At 26.6% G+C, this 15,884-nt stretch overlaps 1 protein-coding gene across 4 annotated transcripts in view; it reads right to left on the minus strand.

The window, feature by feature from the left end:
* Positions 1 to 15,508, minus strand: part of LOC127279000 (uncharacterized) — a 163,301-nt gene extending 147,793 nt beyond the window's left edge. For all 4 annotated transcript variants that reach the window (XM_051301046.1, XM_051301047.1, XM_051301045.1 and 1 more), the window contains exon 1: positions 15,362 to 15,508. In XM_051301046.1, the coding sequence (XP_051157003.1) occupies positions 15,362 to 15,371 (10 nt within the window). In that variant the 5' untranslated portion in view covers positions 15,372 to 15,508. The remainder of the gene's footprint in view (positions 1 to 15,361) is intronic.
* Positions 15,509 to 15,884: the final 376 nt, after the last annotated feature.

Raw genomic sequence — 15,884 nt, forward strand, 5'->3', positions numbered from 1 at the left:
ATATATATATAGGTACATATACGAATTCGAAAATTACATTAAATTTTTAAATGCCAAACTTTAACTCCCTCTATTTCTCAATTATTTACCATAATTTCAAGTCGATGCTTATACACACTTTGTTATTGTATAATAAGAACAAAAGAAATTTTTTTTTATTTGCTTCATTATATGCAAGTAATACATAAAAATTTTAAGAGATTTCAATAAATTTTCCTATAAAAAAAATTCTTGATAATAATTTTTAGGTTATTAAGAATCATGTCAAAATCTTATTGACAATAAATATAAAATAATTAGTGCAACCTCTGAATTGTAACACTTTGTAGGGAATGGTAGCTTTTTTTCGATACATGGTGGGGAACTAGAATATAGAGTGTGAAGCAGGTGTCAAAAATTTAAAGATATGGCACGTCCAAGTGGGAAATTGACAAGACTGAATATTGGCTAAATATTGGACCAGTTATTTTTACCAATATTGGTCCAAGGCTGGGAATGTAGAATTCTTTTTTCTAAGTGTGAAGGGAATCCTTATAAAGAAATTTCCAGTAGGGGAAACTCGTTACTTTCTATATGGAACTCTACGGTACAAATAACCAAATTCACTATTAGATTTATGTATTCAATGACTTCAAAAACCTTCAAGTGAATCCGATAGAGTTTTAAAAACCTCTGTTTTAAATCTAAAAACAAAATCAAATACAAAAAAAACTTTATAGGAACGGAATGAATCATGAACACTATAAAATCAAATAATAATGTTGTCAATGTAAGTGTAATATGTCTTTTTATTTAACAAAAAGGTACTTAAACGATCCTATATACTAAGTATAGATGAGAATATATTTTAAATGTCTCAGTCCGTGACATCATAATGTATCATATTCCCTTAAATCGTTTAGTCGAAATCAGAGTAAATCACACTTTGGAATTCCATAATTAGTGCATACCTTGAACTAGTTTAGAAAGAATTGTCCTTATAAAATTTTTATAGATAACACTTTGATGAAAAGTGAATTTACTATAGATATAATTATTTGATGTTGTGCCGCTATTATTAACATTGTTGAGAAAGTCCAATGATTTCTTATATTATATTATGGCGTACTTATCACAGAAAAAACCTGAATTCAAATTGAGTATATAGATTCTATACTCAATTTGATTCGCAACAAAAATGAAACTGGTTGTCTCATTTCGAGTTCTAAGGTAAAAGTATCAAAATGAAACAGGCAAGTTTCATTTTGAGAAAAAGAAAAATGGAAAAATATTGTGAAATAACGAATAATTTTGCACAAAAACATGAAATATAATAATTACAAAGAAGTACACTGAAAGAAATTTCATAGGAAAAAATAACAAAATGCGTATTACATTTTAATATATTCTTTTAGAATTTAGGGAAAAGTGTACTTTTTATTAAAATTCAATATACTTTATATTAAAGTTCCAACTTAAAATCTTTTTTCAAATATTAATAATTATTGTAGAAAGAACGTAAAAAGATTACCAATATTTGAAAATATTATATTAAATTCTCATAGAGTTGTTGCATTATATGGAATGTAGCGTTCTAATATTTGTAAAACTTTATACGAAAAATTCAGAATGTCGGAAGAAAAGGGAAAAAAAGTGGAAACTCGGACGTTTCCGTTAATTCTCGGGAGGAAGAGGAGTGAGACTAGGAACAACACATTCACACTTACGATACAGGTTAACACACATACTAATGAACACGCACGTTCATTTCGCTTATACATAGGAGAGATTCTTTTTCAATCGCCCCAGCCCAAAAAGTCAATGTTCTGGGATTGGCTTCATACTTTGGTAAATTGTTGTCCTATATGATAGTAATAAATCCCTAAAATATAAACTCATTAAAAAAATATTTGTAGAAAGTAGAGGGGGTTGAAGTTTTGACGTTAAGGGTAACATTGTCATTTTCAAATCCGTATAACTTTGACAAAATTTAATGGATTTTAATTTATCCATAATGAATTTTAATGCATTTTTCACGTACTTTTCAAAAATGTATACGAAATTTAAAAAAAAAAATTTTTAACCCCTTTTTTTTCAAAATCAACCCTTATTTTTCGATTTTCACCCCTTCGTGTATTTTTTTTTTTTTTTTTTTTTATTTTCATTGGAAAGCTGAGGTTTTTTCCGATGAGCTATGTAAATATGAAAATGGGACAACAATAATTTTGTGAGTAACAGAATATTAAAGTAGGCGGTGCCGATAAGGGGTGTACCTGGAGATCATCTTTGAGGATTTAGATAGGCACCGCCTAATTTAATATTATGTTTCTCACAAAATTATTGTTGTCCCATTTTCATATTTACATAGCTCATGGGAAAAAACCTCATCTTTCCAATGAAAATAAAAAAAAAACAAAAAAAAATTCCCGAAGGGGTGAAAATCGAAAAATAAGGGTTGATTTTGAAAAAAAAGGGGTCAAAAATTTTTTTTTTTAAATTTTGTTAACATTTTTGAAAAGTACGTGAAAAATGCAATAAAATTCATTATAGATAAATTAAAATCCATTAACTTTTGTCATAGTTATACAGATTTGAAAATGACAATGTTACCATTAACGGCACCCTTATCGGCACCGCCTACTTTAATATTCTGTTTCTCACAAAATTATTGTTGTCCCATTTTCATATTTACATAGCTCATCGGAAAAAACCTCAGCTTTCCAATGAAAATAAAAAAAAAAAAAAAAAAAATACCCGAAGGGGTGAAAATCGAAAAATAAGGGTTGATTTTGAAAAAAAAGGGGTTAAAAATTTTTTTTTTTAAATTTCGTAAACATTTTTGAAAAGTACGTGAAAAATGCAATAAAATTCATTATAGATAAATTAAAATCCATTAACTTTTGTCATAGTTATACGGATTTGAAAATGACAATGTTACCCTTAACGTCAAAACTTCAACCCCCTCTACTTTCTACAAATATTTTTTTAATGAGTTTATATTTTAGGGATTTATTACTATCATATAGGACAACAATTTACCAAAGTATGAAGCCAATCCCAGAACATTGACTTTTTGGGCTGGGGCGATTGAAAAAGAATCTCTCATAGACATTACACGATCGCAACGAAACCTACACTTACAATTCTACACGCATAACGATAAATTTCGCTGGGGGTCGGCATATATCGTTTTCTTATATACTAACTACTGAATATTTTTACCACTTGCGAGAAAGAAGTTTACTTATAATAACTTAATAATAAAAAATAGTTTACTAGTGCCAATGGTGTAATTTTATAGAGGTTACGCTGGGTTCATTTTTATTATTAATTGTTTATATAGATTTTTCTTTTTTTTCAGATTAAAAATTATGATTGTTATAAAAATTTTTATTGCAAATAAAAATTAAATAATTGTAAAGATGACATCAAAAAATAAAAATTAATAAAAATAATAATAAATTTAATAATTATAAATGTTTTCTGTGGTACTATAAACATTTGAAACACGTGTGTTGACAGTTGATAGGTACGTTCTGCTGGTTAACAACACTTTCGAAAATCGGATCAAGTCGTAGAAGTTCGAGTAGGACACGAAGCCGCAAACAGACAGAACTTCGGTTAAATTCGTAGTCTCTCGGGAAAATCCGTGACTTTTAATATAAAGTTTTACAAAATGTGAAATAAGTATACGGATATATGTTATTTTTCTTACTATTTTGTGAAATTATTTATTATAATATTTCGTATTCTGTGAATTCATAAAGAAAATACTAATTTTTAAAATAAATATACTAATTCTTATTTCTTAAAATAATAAAAACTCTTAAATTCATTATATATTTTCATAAAAACTGTAATAGTAATCAGTATAGATGCACTTTTTCCCTAAATTGTAACATTTATATTAAACTCTAATATGAGTTTAATACTTAGTAGTATGAATTTTCTTTCAGTGTAAATAACACGCTAGACTTAATATATTTGATTAAAAATTGCTTGTAATCGCGTAATAAAATAATAAAGGAAATATGTTTTTAGGTTAGAAAAATGAAAACATGTGTTTTGACAACAGGAACGGTACTGCCAACTTAAATAATAGCGGTAAATTTAAAAACTTATGAAATTAATTATTATCTACGTAAATAATAATAAATAATTTTTATTTAAAAACTTCTAAATATTCGTACTGGTCAAAATAATCTTTCTGGTGTTGTTGAAATATTAGAAACAATAATTGAAATACAAAATTACTCTGCTTATGATGCCAACTTAGAAATCTCAAATTCCAGCCAATATCATTTTGAATAACATGAAGTTTGTCCCATACTCATTTCGATACCCAAAAGAAAATGAGTTGCAACAAAAATGAGTCCAAGTTTTTTCTGTGATATGCACTTGAGCAAACATGATGTATTATATTCTCGCGAGAAAACAAGTGTTCTAATTTAATATTAAATTCGATGTCAACTTGGGATATAATCACTAAAAAGTGGAATCACAAGAAGTGTGCATTTATTTATTTGTATTTGTATAAAAAAAACATATATGTGTTGAGCGAATCTAGTTAATAGCGCGACTAATTAAGCGTCTACTTTATAGGACAATTGAATGTACAAAGTATTTAAGATTTTTTTTTATTTTAAAAGCAATGAGTGTTTTCTTACACACAATATAATACTTTATACATATATGACTTGAAGAAAATTAAGACAAGTTTTATTTTAATGTTCAATTCTTAAGGAATATAATAATTAAACGAATTTTTCAATTTCTATATTTGGACGATTATTATTTACAAAAAGAGGACATTTTTATGTCTTTGTATTACAAAATACAAATATCTTATTGGATTGTTTGCTTTAGACAGAAATGTTATTTAAAGATCCCTTAACTATGATATCCTCATAAAAAAAAACTGTAATTTTTTTACGCATTTCGGTATTTCCTAACCTCTATAAGTACCTACCGCAAACTTTAAATTATTTTAAAAGCAAAACTGTTTTAAATTAATTTAAATATCCTCAAAATTCTCTTTTTGGTATATGTATAGTATTTTAGAAATATTACACCAAACATAAAAATTAAAAAAAATCCTTAAATTATGTAAACTAAAAAATGTTTTTATGGAATAATTTCATAAACAAAATATGAAATAATAATTATAATGAGAAGTTGATAAAAAAAAATTAAGCAATAATTGTAAAATGTTTATAATTTACAGTTTTATATTCAATAAGAAAGTAATTTGTTGCTTTTATGCTTGGGGAAAATTACAGAGTTTCCACGCGCGTGAAGGTACATTTACTGGAAATAAAGTCAAAATAAATACTAATTTTTTGTTTGAAAATGAAAGTAAAATGTGTATGTGTGTGTGTGTAGTAAAGGAATTTAATAATCATACGGACAATGCGGAGTGTATAAACGAGATAATTATATAACTTTATTTGGAAGAATTGTTTTGCGTGAGTATTTGCGACGTGGGTGTGACGGTTCAAGAAGTGTACTCGACGAAAAATGATTGTAATTATTTGTGCAACATTCCTTAGAATCCAGAGCAAAGAAGAGACGACTTTGAGGTCAGTGTGGTTATATGTATGGAACTTCTTTGAGAAGGATGAAAGAGGAATAAAATAAAATACCAATGTTCTATATAAATAGAGTGCAGGTATAGTGTATATTCCAAGAAAAGATGTTGGCGCTCACACACTATACACAAGTGACTTGAAAATCCTGTCCCCAAGGAAAAAAATGTCAGATTATCTGATATAAATGAAGGCTTTAAAGATCCTAGTGTAAGATAGAATTTATTCCGGATATTCCTCTCCAAGTTGCAGTCGCTCTGAAGCTAATTCGAGTAGCTTCAAACGTTTCAAGTAGTGTCTTCTTATTTAAATTCCTCGCATTCATAAAACTTGTATTAGAAAAAACAAACAAAAACAAAACAACAAGATTTCTTTTCAATTTGTTCTTCCTATAAATATATAGTAGACATATTTGTTAACTTTCATATATATATATATAAATTTATTCACTTTGAATTTTAGACTTCTTTTCACTTATCAGTGAATTTTATAAAAACTGCAAAAACGATTCTGATTAGCATTTTACATCGTTGAAAACTGCATAGTTGATTACTTTCTAAAAGTAAACCAGTTAAGTACATTCATATGTGTATGAAAAGAACCGAATTCGAAATCAGGGTTATTTAAAGTCAGTGAACTTTTAATTCAGAGAATCTTTAATTAATGGTTATTTAGGATTATTTTCTTATATAATTAAGAATATTTTGCAAAATAATTATGCTCTGCAAATTTTTAATGTTTAATTTGAACGAAAAATTGACCATTTCTTTGAGTTCGAATTTTAAAAAATTTAACACTCAATTATAAAATAATATTGCTTCACACGTAGATATAAAAATATAAATTAATTATTATTATTGAGTCAAAATTTGTGAATTATGCCAATATTTTTTGAAAATCGAAATTTTTTCTCAAAAATGTTTATAACAAAAACTTGTATAAATTTTCAAATTTTAAAAAACTGTTTAACTCATATTTTTTATTTACTGTTTTGAATAGAAAAACGGGAATTTCATGAAAAAATATTGACTATTCAAAAAATATTGGCACACTTCACAAAAATTTGATTTATTATTAACTAACTTTTTCATAAATTTTGAAAAAATTTGCCAATCCTTATATTATTTTTTTATTTTTCAAGGAATATACCAAAAATATTACAATCATGATTGAAATTAATTCTTATTTTTCACACACTGAAAAAGAATTTATTTGATTTAATTACTCGATTATTTGACTATTATCAAATAAATATATACTTGAACCAAATAATTTTTATTTGAACCAATAATTTCTGTATTTTAAATAAATACCATTTAATTCACTCAAATAATAATTATTTGATAATAGTCAAGTAACCGATTATTTTAATCAAATAAATTTTTGTTCAGTATAGAAAAACCTTAAATTTAAAAATAATAAGTTCCCTTAAGGGGAGGCACAACCTTTTTTTTGCCCCCTTTAAATTTTAATGATAAAAAATCTTAATTTTTAACTATCTTAAATTTTTTTTACAATCTCTCGTCTGGATTTTCAAAAATTTTTAGTTTTTTAAAAAATCTTAAAAATTTTAATTATAGTTCTATTTATTGTTAAAAATAACTTTTTAGTTTGAGGTTATGTCAATTGGTTGAACCTCCTTAAGGGGAAACATATAAATTTTTTCGTAATTTATAATTTAAAGTATATAATTGTGAAAATTGAGCTATTAATTTTAATTTAGACTAATCGATATTTTACAAGAGTCTATATGTATTTACGCGAAATAAGTCTTTGATCTTTCGGTGGCCTGATAGTTGCGAGTGCATGGCCGGCGAAAGTAGATTGGCGAGTATTGAGTATATACGTAGTGAGATCCATTTTTATTTTGTAAGGAAATGGGGCCAAATCACGAAAGTGACATTGAGACTTTTACTCTATAGAGTCTATAAATAATATAATTTATATATTTTTCCATAATAGTCTGCATTATTTGATCCAAATAATATGTTAAATAATCAATTATTTGATTTTTAATAATTTTTCTAAATATAGTTTATGTGTATTAATAATTTTAATATTTTACATATACACGCGTACGTTTAATATTTATTTAACTTGTTTTTGAAATTTAACACTGTGAATGTTATCGTTCATCTAATAAATTTTCATCTATATATATATATATATAGAGTTGCATATTTAAAATTATTATTTTTGGAATAATATTCCCCTAAAGTTGTCTTCTTTCGAATAAATTTTCTGCCTACGTGTTAAGCCCGAGGCACATTTCTTTCTATTTACGAGCAGCCCTTCTTTCGTACATATAAAATCAAGTTTCTTTATACACGTAAGAAGCCGTAAGTATATTTTGCCATGTTAAAATCCACTGAAGAGGAGATCAGAGCATTAAATGCACTGCTGCAATCAATGTTGAAAAAATAAGAGACTAATTTTATTTTTTTATTTCACTATTAAGCAGTACTGATGGAAACTTTCATTTTTTTTTTAAATGAAAACATTTTGCTTTTAAAATAATTTTTAATAAAAATGATTTTTTCAATAAATATTAATATTTTATTCTATATGATTATATAGTTTATCCCATAAAAATCATTAGTTAGAAGTTTCATTTTCAACAATTATATTAGATATAATTATTTTTTAGACGAATTTTCATTTTTCGAATTAACATTTGACAGAATTTCTTTCTTAAAGAATGTTTAATTAACAGAATTTTTGAGCACCGAATTTTTGTTTGTCCGAAATTGCAAATGGCCGAACAAACAATTGACAGAAAGATTTCGGCGCGATTTTTAAAATCCACTAATCACGATTATTTTGACAATTTTTGATTGGTGAATTTTAAACATCGCGCCGAAATATGTTTGACGATTGTTTGTTCGGACATTTGAAATTTCGGATACATCAAAATTCGGCGTTTTAAGAATTCTGTTATGTAAAAATTTGTTTAAAAAAAATCCTGTCAAATGTTAATTCGAAAAATAAAAATTCGTCAAAAAAAAAAATTATTTAAAATCAAAATTTTTACTAATGATTTTTTTGGAATAATCATTGCGCCCCTATAGGTATATTCAAAGTTATAATCATCATTTATTAAAATAATACAGAATCTTTAGTAGAATTGAATAAATTCAAATTGTTTAAAATCATAGAAAAACAAGTAAGACATAAATTATTGTCTATTTCAATATTTCATATTAAATAAAGCAAAAATTTAAATTGATAATTTTGTTTATTCTTTCCTACTTGAAATATTACTAAATATTATCATTTAGGAGAAAATATTTATTTGGAATTTAAAAATTTTGTATATTTTATTAAATATTTGCAATAATTTAAGATGAATAAATCATTTCAATTTGGTTTATTAATAGTTTAAATAATTAAAAAGTCATATTCTTTTGAATTTCAATAAGCAAACGAGGGAAATTTAAATAATTTCCTGTCAAGGTTCTCGTGAAAGCCAATTTTCTTAACTATCATTCAGTAAAAAAAATAAAAAAAGAGAAAAATGAAAAAATAAAATCTGAATAAATCCATTTTAAAATAAATTGCGAATTTAAATTCAGTCTACTATTTAAATACGCTTTCATTAAAAGTACGACAATATTTATTAATTTAATTGGTGATTATAGAGATATTGTCAATTTTTAAATATTCGAAAAGTTTCGATAAAGGTCAGTATTTTTTTTTTACAAATAAATAAATGTTTTATTTATAATTTGTTGTATTTTGTAATTGTCTGAAACTTTATCCTTATTTTTTAAACTGAAAATTTTACGAACAGAAATAAATTTGAACTGCAACAATGTCATGTCAAAACTAATAAGTAACATGATTTAAAAAAAGAAAAAAGAAACAAAAATGAAGAGTTTCTTTAAAAATGCAAAAATCTACTTGCGTTTCTATATATTCTTTTTTTCATGTCGATTTTCATCCAATTTAAAAGTCCTCTTTTCCATAATTGTATCCATTATTTATTACCTCGTATAATGATGTTGCTTTGCGGTCCATGTAAAACACTTGAAACGTATCTCAAATGTCTTGGTCGAATATCCTTGATAACTTTGCGTATAGAAATTACTCACTCACTTGGCCTACCTTCACACTAATGATGCACTAATTTTTTTTCCTTTTTATTATTGATAAAAATTTTATTTATTTTACTGAAAAGTTAAGGTTCCTTTTTTTTTAATTCCTTCTATATTGTCACACACGAAATCGAAAATTGTTTTTAATCACTTCACTCGATGCACATTATTGTTTTTTTTTCCTCCAAATTCTTATAATTTCCATAGAAAATCACTAGTGTCAATTTGAACACTTTTTTGTATTTGCAAAATAGTAATTTCTTGTTTTTTTTTAAAAAAAAACTTGTCAAAAAGACGGTTTGTATACATAAAAATATATATTAATGAAAATGAATAATTTTCCATTATACCTACAACTTTTATTATAATTGAAATATAAAATTAAATAAATATAAAATGAGTATATATAAGTGAATGTAAAATGAATGTGAATGTGAATAGTATTAAATTACAGAATTTTTATCCAGTAAAGACAGCTCACTGATCAGTAAATCGATCGTTTCTCAAGACATTTTATTATTTAAATGGTCGACTAACCTAATTAAAAGCGAGGTTTGTGGTTTTCGATATCAAAATATATCGTCTTCGTCGTCAAGTTTTCGCTTTTCTCTCTTTTCCATGAAAAGAAAATTTCAAGAGAGTATACTGTCATATCATAATTCATCTCACACAGAAAAGATGAGGCGACGGTTTTGTAAAGTGGTTCTGAAGAACCGTGACCTCAGACGCGGGAGGAATTCACAATGATGGAATCCTGAATAAATAGATGGGGTTTTTTTTACCTACTTTGATGAATAATACCAACTGTGGAATAATGATGAAACATTTTCTAATTCAACATTGAAATACATTTTTACACACTTCCTAAAAAAAAAAAAAATTTCAACCTAGAACAATTTGGAAAAAATTGAAAATCACTTTCAGAATCATACACTGAAAAAAAATTATTTGGTTCAATCGTTTGTCATCAAATAAATATTTATTTGGACGAAATAATTTTTAAAAATCAATTCGAAATTTCGAATTAATAATTTCTGTATTTAAAATAAATACATTTTTATTGACTCTAATAATAATTATTTGACAGAAATGAATATTTAGTAGAAATAAATATTTATTTGAAAAATTTACAGATTGAAGTGTGTTTCTAAAAAAAAAAAAAAAAAAAAATTGAGCAATGTTTCATGAAAGAGGACTCAAAGGAAAGTAAAAGACAAACAGGTGGGCGTCCTTTTGGGCTCAATTCTAATTTCAGGCACACTTCTTTAATAAATATATACCTATATGGGGCCTCACTTTCTAAAAGCTGTTAAGGTGACTGCACGCCGATAAACCGGCCGGAAGCGTCTGCATCTTACCAAATATTGCCAAGGCGTCTTAAATATTCAAATTAAGAACGTTACTCCAACGCAATTTTCTAGAACGATTTCTCTCTTAACCCACCCATGTTTAGATAGAATCTTCCTCTAAATTGCAATTGTCTAATTGCCTCTAATTCAAAGAAAAAAAAATCGAGATTTTCAACGCAACGATACAATTAGTTCAGCCAAATAAAATTTACTCTCAGAATTATTTAGTGCATTAAAAATATATATCCAGCGCAACACTGAATGTTAAATTAAATATTTATTTCAAAAATATATTTATTTTAAATTAATTTTAAAAAAATTTATATTTTTTAAATTGTAATTTTTGAATATTATTTAAAATTATTAATTTAAATATTGTTGGTTTCAAACTGTTAAAACGTCTTGAGAATTTTTAGTGATGTCATAATACTCACACGCCCTTAAGTATCAGGTTTTATATAATAAAAGTAATAGACCAACTTCTTTAATCTTAATCGTATAAATATAAATAAAAACAAAATTAATATTTATGAAAAAAAATATACTAAATTCTTTTTAAAAAAAATTTTTTTCTTTTAAAATTTGATAAATAAAAATCTTTTTGCATGAAATAATAAATTTGGATCAGTGTGATGTGTTTTAGACTTGACATATGAAAGAACGGTGTAAAAAAATATAAGGTATATATTTATATTATAAAGATAAGGTGTCATGAATCTTTGATGCGAATGACCTTCCAGAAAGGGTCAAACTGCTATTTATTCTCTTCAAGATTAACAATTTTCTTTGAGAGATACAGGGGTTCTCTCTCTTTCTATCGTCTTTCGTTCGGATGCAGGCAATTACGAAGGTCGTAAAAAACATCCTGGAATTTTATCGTGCTCTTGCCACGTAACATTCTCGCAAGAGCGCGATCGAGAATCCTAAGAACACGTTTCCAGGAATAAGGAGAAGAAAGTACTTTGTTCAGAGAAGAGTCAACATTTACCCAACCAAACAACTATAGTTTGATCAAACGTGAAAAACGCCCAACTTGCGAAACGTTTGTTGTAGAAAATCTCAAAAAAAAAGAATTTAAAAGAATAAACACCAGATTTTTTGTCGAAAATTTATTTTAAAGTTGATTTATGAAAGAGATTCTAATAATTTTTTTAGAAACGTTGTTAAAATTTTTCGCCTACAGTGGAAGGAGCTTTTCACATGTGACGCTCCACGAGGGAAAGGACCTTACGTCAAAAAAAATTTAAGGTTATGTTTGTAGTGAAAATATTCACAGAGAACTCTTAATATAAAACATATGGTTTAAGTCTTCATTACATTAAAAAAATTCAATAAAAACTAATTTTGATTTTACCTAATTAAAAAGAAACTTCTTATAGTATGAAACTATCATTACACATAACCTACAATTTTTTTGACGTAGGTCCCTTTTCTCGTAGAGCGTCACGTATTTAAAAAAATGTCTCGAAAAGACAGACTTTGGGATTTGTGCGACTCGAATGAAACTTTATAATCCTGAATTGGTTATATTTTCTCTAATTTGAAGTACACAACAATATGTTGAAATTCGAACATTTCGCTTTAAAAGAGATTCTCTTAAATTTAAAATGGAAGGTGAACCTGGCTGTTTGCAAAAAAAAGAGAAACTGGAAAAACCAGAAAAATCCGTAACAGTGATGTGGTGCAAGCAATATTCCTGAATCGCATATGATTCATTCGATAATAATCTTGACGAAAGCTTTAATGAAAATTATTAATTATTCCCCACCAAGTGGTAATAATTCTTTATTTATTACTCCTATGTATATACAATATATATTAATAAACACTCTATTAAGTTCCTCTTAATGATATTGTCCAAGTTACATCAATCTTATTAATCTTCATGTTTTACAATTTTTTTCCCATAATGATTCTATTTTATATATTATTAATGATATTTACACACAGTGTTTTTGAAGATCGTATATACCAATAACAATCTCCTATATCGTGAAATCTGATCTAATTTATAAATTAAAAAAATAATTAATTTCTCATCTTTTTCTATCTCTTTTAACTGAAAGCATTTTATCCCAGATTGATTGAAAGATTACCGAGTATAAATAGTTATAGAAATATAAATAAATTCCTAAAAGTCACAGATTTTCCGTATTGATACATTATTTTGATTTATTGTAAGATAAATACATGAAAAAAATTATAGATTACAGGAAATATCATGTGAATAGTTTTGAAAATTGAAAATTCTGATTGTGTGTTTTTGTAATCTTGACGTTTGAATGGAGGGGAAAAAAGGGGATGAAGGATCAGCCAAATAAGTCAGGTATGGGTCATTAACCTAAAAATTTCTACCTGTCATTTCCTTTTCAATTTCCCGCAGTAAACGAGGTATCAAGGGAGATACTGAGATTTCCAACAAATTGTTCTATAATTGTACCACTTGTTGGCACCAGAAAATTTTTACTAAATTTTTTTAACTCGCAACACTCACTGATGAATCAATTAAACAGAAGATGTTTTTTCTATAAAAACTATTTTAGGTTTAACGTATTTTAGAAAATAGCGTGAAAAGTCTAAAATTCTGAGTCATTCCTGAGTTTATTCCCCGGTAGTCATGATATTCATTTTGATTTTTAATTTCTTTATTTTAATTGATTTTTGGAACTAAAATTTAAAACATTCGTAAAATCTATTACCTCCAATTAATTAGTTTTTACTTAAAAATAATTCAAATTTTTACGCTGAATATTTATATTTATAATTTTTTTATCAATTGAGATAATTGACTGAACTAATTATATATCATCTGAGAACTATAAATAATTTTACTTTCAAAATTAATTAATTTTTTTTTTAAATGCTTTTTAACTTTTAAAATCAAAATTTATATTTTTAAACCAGAAATTATTTCACAATGCTTATTAAAAGATAGTAACCAATAGTGTAATAAAACTATGATTATTAACTAAACGAAATGATTTAATTTTATTGCTTTATTAGTTTAATGAACAATTTTTAATATTGTTTAGTGAAAAATAACAATCCGAAAAAAATTTAAAGTTTAAATGTTAAAATAATAGAAAGTTAAAATTGAATAAAAAATTTTTAATTTTTATATATTAAGATTATTAAGATAGCTGCAATGTTTTCAAAAACCGGCTAAATTTTGATTTTGAAAATCAGGCGCAGACAGTATATAAATAATTTACCTATACTCTATCTTCATTCAAATCTTCAAATAAAAAAAAGCATCAAAAAATAAAAACAAACATGTGGACAATTTTCATTTGGAAACATAGTGTACCATTAAAATTTGAATTTTATTAATAATTATCATTTTTTAGCCAATACTCTTAACAGCAACAGATACTTCAGAATTTCCTACAATGACAAAATTTTGGTGCAGCAGCTGCCTCAAATGAAAAATTTATGTATTCAATTAACTTTATACTTAATAGTTTAACAATTGTTTTTATATGAGTAAAGTTAATCAAATATAAAAATTTTTCGTTTGTGCACCAAATTTTTTTCAGTGAAGGGATATCACGTTATTTAGGTTTAAGGAACATTCTGTACCTACCGAAAATTAAGATTCCTAGAGTAATTATAATTATCGAAAGGCGCCCAATATCCCTAGGACATTCGTAGAATATTTAAAAATATTCGTACCAGTCAAGAAAGTAACGATTACAAAATTTTAGGTACATTACCTAAACCATTTTTAATAAATAGAAAATTAAATTTTTATCCAAATGCAACTTTTAATAATGCTAAAAGAAAATCCCTTCTAGCTAACATATTTATCTTTCTAATTTTTCCAATTCTTCTACAAAGTTTGGGTCTAAAATTCTGATGAACACTGATAAAGCTAATACCTCCGATTGATTGTTTATTCACTAAATTAATAATCACTATAAATTTTTGCACTCTAATGCGGAATAATATTCCGCAATGAAATAAAATTCTTATTCCCCATCTTCAATAAAAAAAAAGGTAACAAAATTCTCTTTTTGTTATTTTTTAGATGAGTGCAAGTTCTAAAAATATCCTAGAGCCCAGGACTTCTGAAACTGGTTGCAGAAAAGGTCAAGCTAAAAAAGCTTGTCGCAAAAAGTGGACAACTACTGTCAAGTTCCTTGACCTGCGGCACTCAAGACGAAGACATTATAAAATAAAAAAAAAAGAGAGAAATGGTTGTGGCTTGAAGAATAATCTTTGTTCATCCTGACACCTCGTTAAAATCACATGTGAGTATATATGTCTTGAGAATTGTTGTCGTTGTTGTTTGTTGTTTTACGGATCGTGAGCTGACTTTCGTTTCCGTTTTGCAGCACACAATAGTTACACTTACCCGTCCCCATGGCTGATCGCAGCCTCCTTCCACCTTAATCCACTCGCGTTTATCCAGATTCAAAAAAAAAAAAATTGTCTCGCGTTCGGTATCACTATATTATTTAAAAAAAAAAATTGATAAAGGACCTCTTCGTCCAGTCGGGAGACCGCGAACGAACTGGTACCAGAAGATGACTTTTCGTGGGACTTGGACGTGAGACCAGACAACGTCATCGTGAATGTGACTTCGGATTGGTTGAGCGAATAGCTTCTATCTTTTTCTCTGTCTCACGCTCACAAATACATACGCCATGGGATTTAACTCTCATCCGTTTCCTTCTCGGTAATCTTGTGTCTCGCTCACACATTTTGCTAACGCCTTTCTCCTCCCACTCTTTCTCTCTCTCTTCATCGCGAGTACAAGACTCTATAGCACTATTCCACTGTACACAACCTATAGGCTAGGATTCGAGTCAGTGAGCTCAATGCCTGTATAGCTCGCCATGAAGGAAAGTCTCTTTATGGAATTATAGGAACGAGCC

The sequence above is a fragment of the Leptopilina boulardi genome, unplaced genomic scaffold (assembly GCF_019393585.1).
Source record: "Leptopilina boulardi isolate dan_hultmark-lab unplaced genomic scaffold, ZJU_Lbou_2.1 LbouV2_213, whole genome shotgun sequence".
Classification (NCBI taxonomy): domain Eukaryota; kingdom Metazoa; phylum Arthropoda; class Insecta; order Hymenoptera; family Figitidae; genus Leptopilina; species Leptopilina boulardi.